Below are 13948 nucleotides of genomic sequence, written 5' to 3' on the forward strand. Positions count from 1 at the left end.
GTGTGTGTGTGTGTGTGTGTGTGTGTGTGTGTGTGTGTGTGTGTGTGTGCCATTACTGGCATGTAAGGTCATTTCATCATTGAAAAGCAGTGGAATGATGGGCTTCTGTAAAGCTGTTGTTTATGAACTAAAGGAACATTTGACTCATCTGCATCTGCATATTAAAAATAGATATGAAGTGATTACTATTATTAAATGATGCCAGACGTTAGTAATGATATCTATAGTTGCTGGCAAATTTGTACATTTTCAGTTCTCTTTGTGGTTAGCTTTGAATTCAGTCAGTTACAGTTGCCTCGATAATGATTCATTTTCACTGCATGATTAATATTTTAAAATGTCCATTGAAATTCTCAACAGCAGAATCTACTTCTCTGCTCTTGATAAAAATCAAGGGGAGCACGATTTAACATTGTGCTGGTACATTTTCAAGCCTGAACAAGGCCCCAATGCCTCACTTGTCCAGCCTCAACCCTCAACATCAAGGCTTTTGCTGCTGTTTGTTGTTCAGCTATTAGTATACACAACATTTCTCAATTTCCACACTATTCAAAAGAGGTCAGTATGCCTGACATTTTCTGTTGAGAGTTCAGACTTACTGGATCTTGCTTTGCAAACTGTGTCCTGGCATAGTTAGCAAAAAGCTATTCAAAGGCAAAGCAAACTGTTTTATCACCAACACTGTGCCTTACATGAATATGACAAATTCAGACTCATATAGTTTTATCTACTTCTATCCAGTACAGTAATAGTTTATTTTACTCTTTGTACCACCCTGGATTGTACAAATAGGCTTTCCCCTCTAGATTTTACCTTTACAACTACATTTAAGAGGAATATATGGTCAAATAAAACCAGCTCCGAGCAGCTGTGCAAACACTTTCATGAAACAAACGTGTTTTTGCAACTCTTCCAATTACTTTATATTATAAATCTATACTCTAAAGAAGATGCAGGAATCTTTTCTTTTCAAATTGTAACCATATAAAACTATATCCTCTAATTGATCTCTCTTTTTAGTGTTCTCATCTTCAAAATTCCTTATGTAATGCAGTTCAGTTCAGTTATCCAGTTCCCTTTCGTTTTATTTGTGCATGTGTTTAACAGCCTTTGGGACCCAGGTGTTGGACCATATTTGTATTAATATGTTGCCTGCTGTCACAATGTTATAATAATGAGCACAAGATGTGACATTATGATGTTTTCATGTGTGTGTCTGTGTGCATGTGTGTATGCGTAACGCAGTAATGAACAGAGGCCATGATACGATCAGAGATATTCCAGTCTCTAGAGCAGATGTTACTCAACCTCCCATCTCCGCTCTGCGCTGATCATATTAAACAGTAAAGAGGTGTCTGCATGTGTTTGCATTTGTGTTCATGTGTGTGTGTGTCTGTCTGTGTGATAGACAGTGAGAGAGAGAGAGAGGGAGTGGGAGGAGTGGGAGGGAGCAGTGCAGATGGGGAATTCTAACTAGACTTATGGAAGCCAAGGAACAAGTGTCTTATACATACATTGAGAAGAAATCCAAGCTGCGTTGGTGGATGACAACATGCTCGTGGTAACATTGGAATACTTGATTTGGAGACAGACACAACCTTTCACTGTCAAGAGATGCAGTTGTTTCATATCTAATAATAAGAAGTAATTATTTAGATTGTATCAGTCTCACTTTTGTAATAAATTTGTCTTGATACCACTTTCTGAAAGGCCATCCAGTGTAAAGGAGTTATACATTGTAACCATAGACTGTATAAAATATGGACATAGTCTCCGTGACATCACCAATAGTTTTCTGAAGAGCCGTTGTAAAGCTCATAGTGGGTCGCTGTCTTGGCAATGACAACACAGCGTAACTCACAGCTAATCAAAATAATCTGTTAGTAAAACAAGGTATTAACCACTAATGATCCATTAGTTACAACTTATAAACCCTTTATAAAGAATGCTGTCTTAATAAGTGGTCCCTTTCTAAGTGGTTTTCCCTGTTGAATTAGAAGATTATCAATATTTGTGTTGGAAAGAAATCCAGCAGATTCCCTGTGAAATCTGATCTGGTGGCACACAACATTTTCTAAAGTGGAGATAAGAGCAAAAGAGCCAAATAAAGACATGAGACTGGAAGCAACTGTAGATTTACTGTTCCCATCGGAGGGTTTGGCCTCTGAGAGAAGTCATGTGAAGCAGCACGGCTCTCTCCATGGGCTCTCTGAGCTGCAGATTCCTCTGCTCTTTCTCTCTGTCTCACGGTCCCTCTTTCCCTTTACTCATATACCCTAATGTTTTCTGTCGCCCTCTCTCTCCAGTCTACTGTATCTTTCCTGTGTCCAGCTCTTGGCCTTTTGTCACTGTTCTCTGTCAAACTGGAATAGGAAATCAACCTTTCCTTATCTCTTCCGACCTCTGTCTCTCTTTTATCATGCTCACTCCTTTCTCCTATGTCTTCCGTCTCCCTCCAACTGTCCCCTTTACTACTTTGTGCTCTTTCATATCACTCTCTCTTACCCTTCCTCCATTCTCGTCTGTTCCTCCATTTGACTTTGTCTGTCCATCTCCATTATTTTCCATTTCCTGTTTCTCCAAAATCTCCTCTTTTATTATCTCCCACTTTTCTCTCATTACTCCTTACACACACCTTTTCCCAGGAAGCAAGCTAATGTATTGCTGGGTTAGCCCCCATCCTTCTTTACTGAACAACCCCCACCTACCCTTGTATATATATCTCTCTTTATCATCCCACTGTTCATTCGCATGAGCTACATTTTAAAGAGAAGTACGAACACTGTGATCATGCTATTATTAGTCAGAGTATTATTTTTCTCTCTTTGGACTGGACTTTCCATTAATCAATCTACTCATAATGTATGTCTTTTTCTCTTCTATTTTCCGACTCCTCTCTTTTCTGCTTCTCACACTGACCCTTCACATCTCCCACATTCTTTACTTTCTTGTCATCGCTTTGAGTTGGGACTCATTATGGCGAATAGATAACCAGCGTTCATGAATTTGGACACGTTGTCGGAAACGGGGATGGAAAAGACGAGACTGGATGTGGGTGTTAATGATCTTTTAGACCGTTACTACTCTTGTGGGTATTGCTTTGTTGTCTGGGGGAGAAGGCAGTGTGCTCTGAATGGCCCATTGATTTCAGGCGTGTGGAGACTTAAGACACATGCACACAACCACATGCACGCGCACACAGACACACATACACACAGGGAGTCTGGGAGGCTCTGTGAGGTTTAGCAGAGCCTGTCTCATCTTCCCTGTCTATCCTTTAAGCTGTGTTCTGCTTTCTCACTAAATGCATGGTGGGCAGCTGGGCTGCCCTGGCAGAATGACAACTGTGACTGGTGAGAGCAGGGCAGAAATATCTCTCTGTGGGGCAAGCAGGTACAAGCCCGATACCATCCAACACTCAGGCCAACTCTGACTGTTTCTATGCTCTCTAAGGCTGTAGTGTAATGATCTCCTGCATCAATGTGCATGAACAAGGGAAGGTGCATGAAATGAGAAATATTATATTAGGTGCCCGTGCCCTATTTGGCTGTTGGGATATTGATAGACACAGTTGTTGCGGTCATCATTAGGCCATTCCCGTGTTCAACTGGGAGTAAGATATAACCAATGTGTATCAGCAATTCTGCTCGCACATTGTTTTTGCCTCCTCGTGTAAGATTTCATGATTTTCATAAAATTCCTTTTCCTCTTAGCTCCTTTTTTCTCACTGAAGCACCTCATTCCTTAAACCACTCCACTACCCTGCGCCCATAGATCCAATTCCCAGTCTCTCCTCTCCTTCCCCCATTAAAGCTGCAGGGGAGCGGTGGCTCTCCTCAGGTCTCCAGTGGTCATCCAGTGACAGAGTGGAGTCATTATAGTCTGGAGCTGGGATATCTATACCACAATAAGTGAGAGGGAGACTAATGAGCGACTAGATGACGGGGAGTGTGTTAACGCTGCCATTAACTAAACAGTTGTAGTGCTAAATTTGTATTTTTAAAATGAGAAACGCTTTCTTCTAATCAATTGGCAGAGACGACAACTCGCAGTGTCTCTGTAATGACCTGTTGTGCCAGTTTAGAGAGGCTAGCTGTCACTATGGGAGTGGTCTCATCAAATCAAGGTTCTGTAGTTTAGAGTGGATTTGATTGTGGCTTTGCTTTCTTTGGGTAGCCTGATAACCTCTCCCTGTATACATGTTTGAAAAAGAGAGAGATAGAAAGTGATACGGAGAAAGTAGAGAAAAAAGTGAAGGGTAATGAGTTTATTTCTCCATACACCCCTTCTCCCCCTCCCCCATATCTCCCAGAGGGAAGAGGAGCCTCGTCAAAGCCCTGTCATGAATTTTTAACAACCCTGTCGGTCTGCTCTCTTAGGTGTGTGTATGTGTGTGCGTGTATTTGCATGTGCATGTTTATTTACAGTTAGTGTGTGAGGGATATAAGGGTATATTGAAATATCCTGTATTCTCCATTAATGTTAACAAATTGCTAGAGCATGACGCATGATGTATAAAGCATTGAACGGCTGTTGCTTATACATGCATGTATCATATCATATACAACATCATGGAGATAACTGTAATCAATATCCATATGTTCACGCACCGCTGTATGTGTGTTTCTGCATACATTTGCAGTGAAAGTATACATATGCATTTAGCAAGTTAGCCACATTTTGAAAGATGGTCTAGATGTGTGCATAGTGATGAATCTCAGTTAGCTCAATGGTGTGACATTAACATGATATGATGTTACATTGACATTAGCTGACATTAATGACAAGGCCCTCTGCATTTGGCCTTTTCAGCATAGATATGAACGGCTGCGCCTGCTTTTCCTCAGGTGGTACATTATTATAGTTTTAAATCTTATCCTTCCTGTTGTTCATGAAACACACAAAAATTTGGTTTTTGTTTTGAATATTGTCACCTTGAATGTACGTATTTGCAGTGTAGGTGTCACTGAATTTAACTATCAATAAGAACCAAATGTGATCAAATACGACCACACCCAGTTCTACCTGCATTGTTAAAACCCCAGAATACTCACGTGGATACAAATATTGTGGTCGCTATTGACGGTAGCGTGGCTATTTATAAATCATGGGTTTGTGCGAGATGTTCCATGTCGCATTATTGAAGATTCTCTCTGACCAATCAGTGGTCTGCAGTATGTTAACTACACCTTCAAGTACTTTCCACAACTTTTGCTGATGGAAACGCAAAAATAACCCTTGAAAGGTGTAACGAACTGAACTTAATTGGAGTGCTTGGTGGAAATGCGGCTTTAAAGTGGATAACAAGGCACCAAATGTCTTTTCCTCGCGCTAAGGCGCCAAGTCCGAAATGTTTTCAGACTATTCATAAAATGATTGTACTTTATTGGAGCTATTGGTTCAGAGGTAAATATCTAGGCTGAATCATTGAAGTAGTGTAAACACCGTCAATGTAGGGTGAAAGCAAGCGTCATCATTGACTATTTGATGGAAACTATTTATATATATCGAAAACATATGATTTAATACTTGATGCAGTGACGAGACTTGCTATTTTTGCACATGATGAACATGGTGCGTAATAACTTTGTGATCACTATTTTGTGTTTTTGTGTATGTGTGTATATGGCTCGAATAGGGTGTATATTTAGGCCCTGACAGCCAGTGCAGAGGAGGTGGAGACAGGTCTGGAACAGAGCCCAGGACTGGAGGCCAAAGGGATGGGACTGTTGATCAAGAATGGAATCATTGCCGACAGCAGACACATGGCCATCGACACACTTAGTAATAGCACAGAATGACACATACTAAAAGCATCTAATCCAGTCTTTGCTCATGCACAGATCTAACATGGCCTTTGTTATACTTTCTTACTTGCACAGTCAAACAGATGGAGATTCAGCTATAAATAAAGTTTAACGCCATCAATTCTTAATGCATCAATTCATTAAAAACACATCCCTGAGTGGAGTATCTGTGAGGCTATGGTAACTTTGCTGTTGTAAAGAAAGTCAGTGTGTCAGACAGGTGGGCTTATTTAAGGACAATGCTTTCCTCCACTGGGTTAGGAGGTCAAAACTCCAGCAACACTTTTATAGAACAACTTCATTGTAAGACAAACCTGTTTTGGCTTGTGGCCGTTTCGGCTTGTGGCCTTTATCATGGGTTAAAAAATCAAGTGATTATCATGAAACACATTACAAACAACCTGTTTTTCCCTTCTCAATGCACCTTGGTAGTAGGTGAAATTGTGCCAGAAACCCCCACTTTGCTATCTTTTGCTATCACAGGGTTGTCATTGCAGTACCTTGTAGGATATAGAAGAAAATGTTCCTTCTCCAAACAAGTTGGAATTGTTACCAAGCAGTTTTAATGTCTGTTTTTACTTTTATTTTGGTTGACAAGGTTTGTTTTATTGCTGCAATAAAATACCTTGTAATGTTTTGTGAACAATAAAATTCATTAAAACATCTAAATGGAGGGGTGACCCTGTCTTAGACTCCAGAAAATAAATATCTTTTGTGAACTAATGAGTTTGAGTAAAGGATACAAATGTAAACTTTAACATGTCTACTGCATCCAATTATGACTCTATGTTTATACAACTTGACCTGTTTCGTTTCACTTTGTGGGAAAACGGGTTCCCACACAATTTTGTAGCAACGTCAACTATTTCAGGATAACAGCAAGGCTGACAGTAGTAGGTGGTAAGAAGTGGGTAAGGGGACCTTGTCCCCCCCAACTTTAAGGTCCTGTCCCGATTTGGCGTCACGGCTGATGTGATCCCATCAGGAGATGGTTTGATCTTGTTTTAACACTTCTGGTAGCCGGACACCTTGTCTTATTTTAAGAAATAATATCAAGTGAAAATCACGTAGTGCAATGGCTGCAATGGCAATGTGCCTGTTTCAAGCATAACAAAGCTTATATCTAAAAATGTCTCTTCATTTTGATTGGGCACTTTTACAGTGAATGCAGTCTTGACATTTCAAAACTCTTTAAAAATGCATGAGTTAAATAACTTCACATAATAACTGTAAAATGTAGAAATCAGATCTCTGTCTCCCCCATTTTCTGTGTTTTTGTTTTCTTGTTAGTGTCCTCAATGTTGCCCTCATTTCCCTCAAAAGGAAAGAATAATGATGGAATCAAACTTTGAAAGATCACGAAGAAAACCAGTTAAAGCATTGAATGTATTGTGCAATTGGAAGGCAATGTCTCAATACCACAGTATTCTTCCACAATTTTAAGTGCAAATACCAAACCTGTGATGTTTCAGTTATGAATGAATGCTTCCCTGGATCTCTACAGCGCACGGCAGTCATTTGTTCCCAGAGTGATAAATATGTGCTGTTTAGTATGTTGTTGTCTGTTTTATTGCTTGTACTGAAAGAAATGTTCTAGTGCGATAAATGAACTGCTCTTCGTCTTACCACTATTCTCTTTCTCTCTGTTGCTTCTGAGTGTGAATGTGTGTCCACTGCGCATGTTAGAGAGTTGTGTAGAGCAATGGTGAGGTTAATTACAATTACATCCCCCTGTTATTTAGTAGTATCCAATTTGATTGACTGCTTTGCTAATCAATTTGCACTTGACTTTATTCAAAGTTCTGGTGTTTCTTTCACACTCTCTCTCACTCACACATACACACACAGACACACTACTCTCTTACAGTACAACCTTTTCATTCTGCCAGTACTACACTGTGGTGTGGCCTTTAGCAGACAGTGCTGTAGGACTGTGACAGCCCTGTGGTGTGAGCTCTGCAAGTGAGATCATAATCACTTATCCGTGTCAGGGATAGTGTCCATTGTGCATTTTTAACATACTCTCTTTTGCTCAGGCTTTTTATAATTAGACTGAGACTGTGGAGGAGGTATACCTTGTGCAGTTTTCAATCTAAATCCCTGTCATATTTCACTCCCCAGAAACTGGCCACAGCTGCTGAGAAATTCCAGACGGAGCATAGGTGGGAAGACGAGTTTGAGGTAACAGAGGGACACAAAAATACAGACAGGAATACTTGCAGCGCAAGTATAAGTATGTTTTATGTATGTGTATTATATACTGTATGTGGGTAAAACACAGGGAGATACTCATTAAACATTAATGGCCATGCATTTGATCTGAATTTCCAAGCCATAAATTATTTTCATTGTGTGAATAGGTTTAATCTGTTTGCATCTGTGTGTCGTTAGCAGTGATTACATCTCCATTACTAAGTTGGTTTATTGCATATTATACTCTGTGTTGTGACTCATTATTCCCTCATTTCAGATGACAGATACTCTGATTTCTAAGAAATACAGCGGCACGCAATTATAACGCAGAGTAAAGTGGCGGTCAGGAAAAAGTACTTGTCACAGAGATGGTTATAGATGTGTCTAAGCTGTGGATTGCCATATTGCCTTCTCAATGGCAGAATAATGCTTCCCTGGAGCATTGAAAATGGCTGTAGGCACACAGTTATAGATGTAAAAAGAGGAACACTCTACACACTCAGCTTAACTCTTACAGTAATCATGTGTATGGTAGCACAGACTAGTGTCTTCATTAACATAAAACTGGAGAATTTACTAATGGAGTTGATTGCCAACAAAATAAAGAGCTATTTAGAAAGGGATTAAGCATTTCATGATTGCATAAATGTTACGCTTCTTTGTGCAACACCCTAAAGCAGCCACAAAGTGATGTTTGTGCTTCTGTGTGACTTGTTTACAGGGTGATGAAATCTCCTACTACAACGCAAAGGACAACGTGAGTGCCTTTTATTTGCTCTCCTTCCATATTAGCCCCTGCAAACATACAGGTCACACTCAGACATGGGCCAGTAATATGGTGTTGCTACACATCACCCTCTCTCTCTTGTCCTCCCTTTCACCTCCTCATCTTCCCTCTCCTCAACTTTCCTTCTCCTATTCACCACAATGGTATCTTATTTTTTTCACTCTCGCTTTCTATCATTGCCTCGGCCTTTTACTGCAATCCCTCCCTCTTTTGCCTCCTCCCCAGGCTTTTCTTGCCATGTAGCTTCCTCTCCATCATCCCTCCTCCCACCCTCTCTCAGGTGAAGAGGTTTCTGCCATGTTCCTCCTCTAATTGACAGATGAGATGTATGAGCTGGCTACTCTGTTGCTTTATTAGGAAGCAACTCACACTCCCCCTCCCCCCCTCTTGCTTTTTCTCTCTCCCTCCACCTCACTCCCTCTCTACCCTGCATTCTTTCCTTCATATCTCATCATGCTTTTCTTCATATATCTTCCTGTCTGTACTGCTCTCATTGATGTAAATTGGTGAATGCACACTAGGAGTGATAAATCTCCACAAAGGGGCATAGGCAATCTTGCTGTCTCTCGCTTCTCCTCCGAAGTGAAGATGATAAGAATGCGAGAAAGTAAGATATTAGGAATACAGGCGATGCTATTTATTCTTAAACGAGCTGGGAGGGTGTGAAAAGTGCAGCGATGACATTCTCACATCAGACAGGAGTTAATGAGGAATATAATCAGTCCTGTGCTTTTAAATATACCTACAAACTGTTTTCTGCGTGCAACGACGCTTCAGCAAATAGGATAACAAGGCTTTGTGTGGTGTCTTCAACCCATTACTGTCTGCATCTTGATTTATTTTTCCCCTCAGCTGGATGCAAATGAGACAGAGGGAAGAAAATATAGGATTCGGCCAGACTTTAAAGAGGACCCATCATTTAAACGTTTGACTGATCACAACCACACGGCTGTCCACATCCCCACTGACATCTATGATGGCTGTAAGTACACGCACACAAACGCACACGAACCACAGTGATTACCATGGATACAAGTGACACACCAACCCATTATGACATGTTGTTTACAGATAGTCCCTCTAGCAAATGTGCCCATAGTTAAATGATGAATGAAGTTTTAAAAAAATGTGATACAGCATAATAGCATCTTCTCCTGTCCTCTAAGCCATGTGTCCTTGGGATGTAAATGAATAGAGGATCCTCTAATGAAAAAAAGCTGTGCCTTTGTCTGAGCAAACATATCAAGGTTTTGATAAAGAATCTTTTGATTCAAACTGTTAATGTGTCCCAGGGCTTTAAATTCATTGAAGCATAATCATTAATACAAAGACGACTGATACAAATTCTTGCCAAGGAATCTGCATTCTATACATACATACATATAACGATAATCCTGCAAGGTTTTATTTGGAAATATGTCTTTCTCCACAGTATGATAATTGTTAAAGTATTTTTTATTCTATTCTACTTACCTGCCCAATACTATCTATACTGTGAAATCAGTAGGGTATGTACCGTTTGTTGGGACCGAACAGTGAGTTTTAGCATCCATTTCATCACTAGTGACAGAGGAATTATGCTGCTTTCATGACACAAGTTTGTGCTGCCTGCTAACCGAGAGGTCTCCAACCACTGTGACCTCGAGCAATGCATTTTTACAACAAAGAAAGGATCATTAATAATAATATGAATAATAACTTTATTTATACAGCACCTTTAAAAACAGAGTTTACAAAGTGCTTTGACTTTGCAATAAAACCACAGCAAGCTCAACAGTGAGGCCCAACAAAGCAAGACAAACTAAGGTAAGAGTTAAACCCTGATAGAACAGTACAATAGATGAAAAGATAAAACCAATCAATACAATAAAAATAAACTTAATTGCACTTACTGTTATCAAATCTGGGCCAGTAACTGTTTGATGGCCATGTTCATGTTGTCATTTGCATTTCAACTGTCTGGTATTGTAGTTTATGCCTATGTAAAGCAATTTTATATTTGAATGAAACATATGTGCATCTGTTCAGAGTGTGTTTGCTCTGTAAAAAAACAAAACATTTCTGATCATTTCATCATCATGTGGTGACATTTACCTTGAGTGGTTCAGGGTAATTTGATTCTCTAGAGTCCCTGTGACATTAGCACAGCTCTCAAGTTGAATTTCAATGACTTAAGGATTGTCTGTTGAATATCTTAACTGTGGTCTGAATTATGTATTATATCTTAATAGCTTTCTTTTCTTCTATTTTTACATTTTGAGCTCTTTAGTGGGGTTCTTATCATAGTGTGACTTACAACGAGCAATAAAGCGTTCAGTGCCTTGCTCAAGGATACTTCACCAGGACACATGGTTCACAATGAGTTTGAACAGTTACAGGAAAGGTTCTCCTACCACCAGGCTGCATTGTTACTGCTTGGCTTGTGCTTGTGTATTTCTATCTGTGGCTGTGTGAGACTGAGTATCTGTTTAGTATGTGTTTAGATATTCAGTTATTAGTATACAGTGGGATGTGATGCGTGGGAAGGACAGCAGGATGGAGTGACTTCCTCAGCATGCCCCTCAGCCTGCTGGGGAACCGTCTGGCCTCAAGGTTACACACTTCACCTTTCTGCTGACCCCAAACACAGGGGCAGAAATGAGGGATAGGGATGGCACACATTGTTCTCAGAGTCTGCTATCTGTAAATGTGCAAGCCTATTTTCATTAGCATGCTTTTGAACTTGTTGCGACTTTATAATTTTTTCCCCCAGAGACACCTCTCTGGCTATAATCTGGGCTGGGTGCCATGACTCCTCATACTGCTTTTCTCACAAGGTGCTGTTTATTGGTGGCCTGTAATGAGTATGCATAGACACACTGAGCTGCTGGGACCTGTTCAGGGCTGAAGTCTGATCTCAGTGAGATGAAAGAAACTATATGTGTGTGCGGAGGTCTCAAAGCTGGTAGCAGGGTTGCACCCAACAATTATTTTTTTATTGATGATTTTGATAATTATTTTCCCGATTAGTTGATTAATCTAACTATATCTATCTAAAATCTTTAAGAAACAATACTGAACCTAAAATTCAAGAGGACTGCTGCGGCACAGATTACCTTCATTACTGTATGTCATAGCAAGTCTTTCCATGAACTGGGGAATCATTATTTATACTTAAGTACTTGACTTACAACTACAAATGGTTATGATATAGATTGATTCAATCTCTGGAGTAATATGCAGTTCAGGTACTCAAATATATTTTTGCATCAGTGTGGGGCAAGGGAAATAATTGAAACGATTTACGGATTACGAACACTCTATTACGTTAGTTACATCATTTTTCTCATTCTCTTAAAATAAACAGAAAATATAAATGCCCAAATAACAACAATAGATGACGCATGGTGTAACATCACCATAACAGAAGTGGTTCAGACATTTCTTTAAGATGGGACGATGCTGTAAATCTAAATGTAAATTTCTGTAATCGATGACGTTGATTATGTTGACTAATCGCCCCAGCCCTAACCGGTAGTATACTCACGGAGTGGGGAACAATCTTATGGACTGAAAAGCCAGTCCCCACTAGTTTATTTTGAGGTTGACACAAGGTTTTAGGATTAGGCTAGAGTTAGAGTAAGCCCAAGGGGTAAGATTGGGCATGTGGTGCTGATGGAAATGGGATACAGAAGGAATATATTCAAAGAAGAGTCCCCACTTAAATAGCAAGAACAATATGCGTGTCTTACAGTGTGCACGCGCTCATATAGTGTGTCAGATATTGGCACACATGCAGAAGTATATGTTTTTTATGCCTGGAGAAAAAGTGAGACAGAGGATTTATACGTTATTGCGGTTCCAACTCTCCAATTTGATCTCCACCCTATAAATGTGCCAGGAATAGCCTTTGCTCAGCTGGAGAAAATTGGATTTTCTGGGCAAAGTGGGAGGCAAGTTTATGAAATCAGCTTCTATAGGCAGCAGCATGTCACGTGTGTGAGACAAGTGTACAATAGGAAGCAGACATTCACTTCAGATGACAGAAAGATCACAAAAGCCACATCTGTTGGTCCAGTCAAGGATATGGTCACATGTGTGAAATCAGTGGTGTTGCTTTTGGATACAGAAGCTGAAAATGTATGTTTACAAAATGTATGACAAAAAACATTTTGAAGAGAACAGTATAAATGATATTCTTGATCTGCATGATAGAATCCTTGCTAGCAGTCTTTCTCTTCCAGAAAAACAGAACAAAACAGCCGACAAGAAAGACAGCAACACACGGTGACTCAACACAGAAAGCTTCCATTTTTGAATAAAATCTAAACTTCTATAAACGGCATACCCTATTATATACAGCGCTACACCTGGCCAGTGCTAGGTTCTACTACTACTACCTTGCTACACTGTTGATCTCACTGTCGCTACTGGATGAAACACATCACTATATCACAGGGAATCTTTCTTTAGTAGAGTGGCCATTCTGTTCTAGACATAAAGTGGTGATGAGTGTATGAGGGGATGGACTATTTAAAGCAGTGAAATACAATTTACACTTTAATGTTCAAAATAAACTAATCCATATTATGTTAGTGAAGTATATTGCACCCCTGATATCCCACCGAGATGAAGTCATCGTATGCTGTAGATTCAGTGTGGCATCAAAGCCATGCCGACTGCAGGCCATGGAATTCATTAGTGTCAGTGGCAATATGGGCAACTGGAGGATACTGTATCCCTTATGAAGCAGCCGTGGAGTTTAGCTTATTAAATAGTATGACTAAAGAAGATGACATTAAAAAGAACATATTACCACTGGGTTATGTGTTTTTGGTTTGTTTAGCACTGTATTTTGGTTTGTTTGCATAGACTATGTATGTGTATACAGTATATTCTGTGTACATCTTACTATAAAGCCATTCGGCTATCTACATAGCTATTAGCAAACCTGTGTGTAGATAGCCATCTACCTTTCTGTCTGTCTTCATCAGCCTTCACTTAAAAATCACACATACAGTTTGTACTTTTCTCATTATCTAACAAGGGCTGTGGTGTTATTTCCTCTCATTTCCCCTTTAAAATTCTACCCTTAATGAGCGAAATACATTACTGAGCACACACACCACATGCTTTCTCTCTCTCTCTCTCTCTCTCTCTCTCTCTCTCTCTCTCTCTCTCT

The 13948-nt window shown here is 39.8% G+C and overlaps 1 protein-coding gene across 3 annotated transcripts in view; it reads left to right on the plus strand.

Moving 5' to 3' along the window:
* Positions 1–13948, plus strand: part of LOC116389896 (voltage-dependent calcium channel subunit alpha-2/delta-1) — a 54920-nt gene that overhangs the window by 10705 nt on the left and 30267 nt on the right. For all 3 annotated transcript variants that reach the window (XM_031859025.1, XM_031859007.1, XM_031859015.1), the window contains exons 4-6: positions 7929–7988; positions 8722–8757; positions 9640–9769. In XM_031859025.1, coding sequence (XP_031714885.1) covers positions 7929–7988; positions 8722–8757; positions 9640–9769 — 226 coding nt within the window. The remainder of the gene's footprint in view (positions 1–7928; positions 7989–8721; positions 8758–9639; positions 9770–13948) is intronic.

This window comes from Anarrhichthys ocellatus, unplaced genomic scaffold (genome assembly GCF_004355925.1).
Source record: "Anarrhichthys ocellatus isolate YVR2014 unplaced genomic scaffold, GSC_Weel_1.0 scaffold2, whole genome shotgun sequence".
NCBI classification, from domain to species: Eukaryota; Metazoa; Chordata; class Actinopteri; order Perciformes; family Anarhichadidae; genus Anarrhichthys; species Anarrhichthys ocellatus.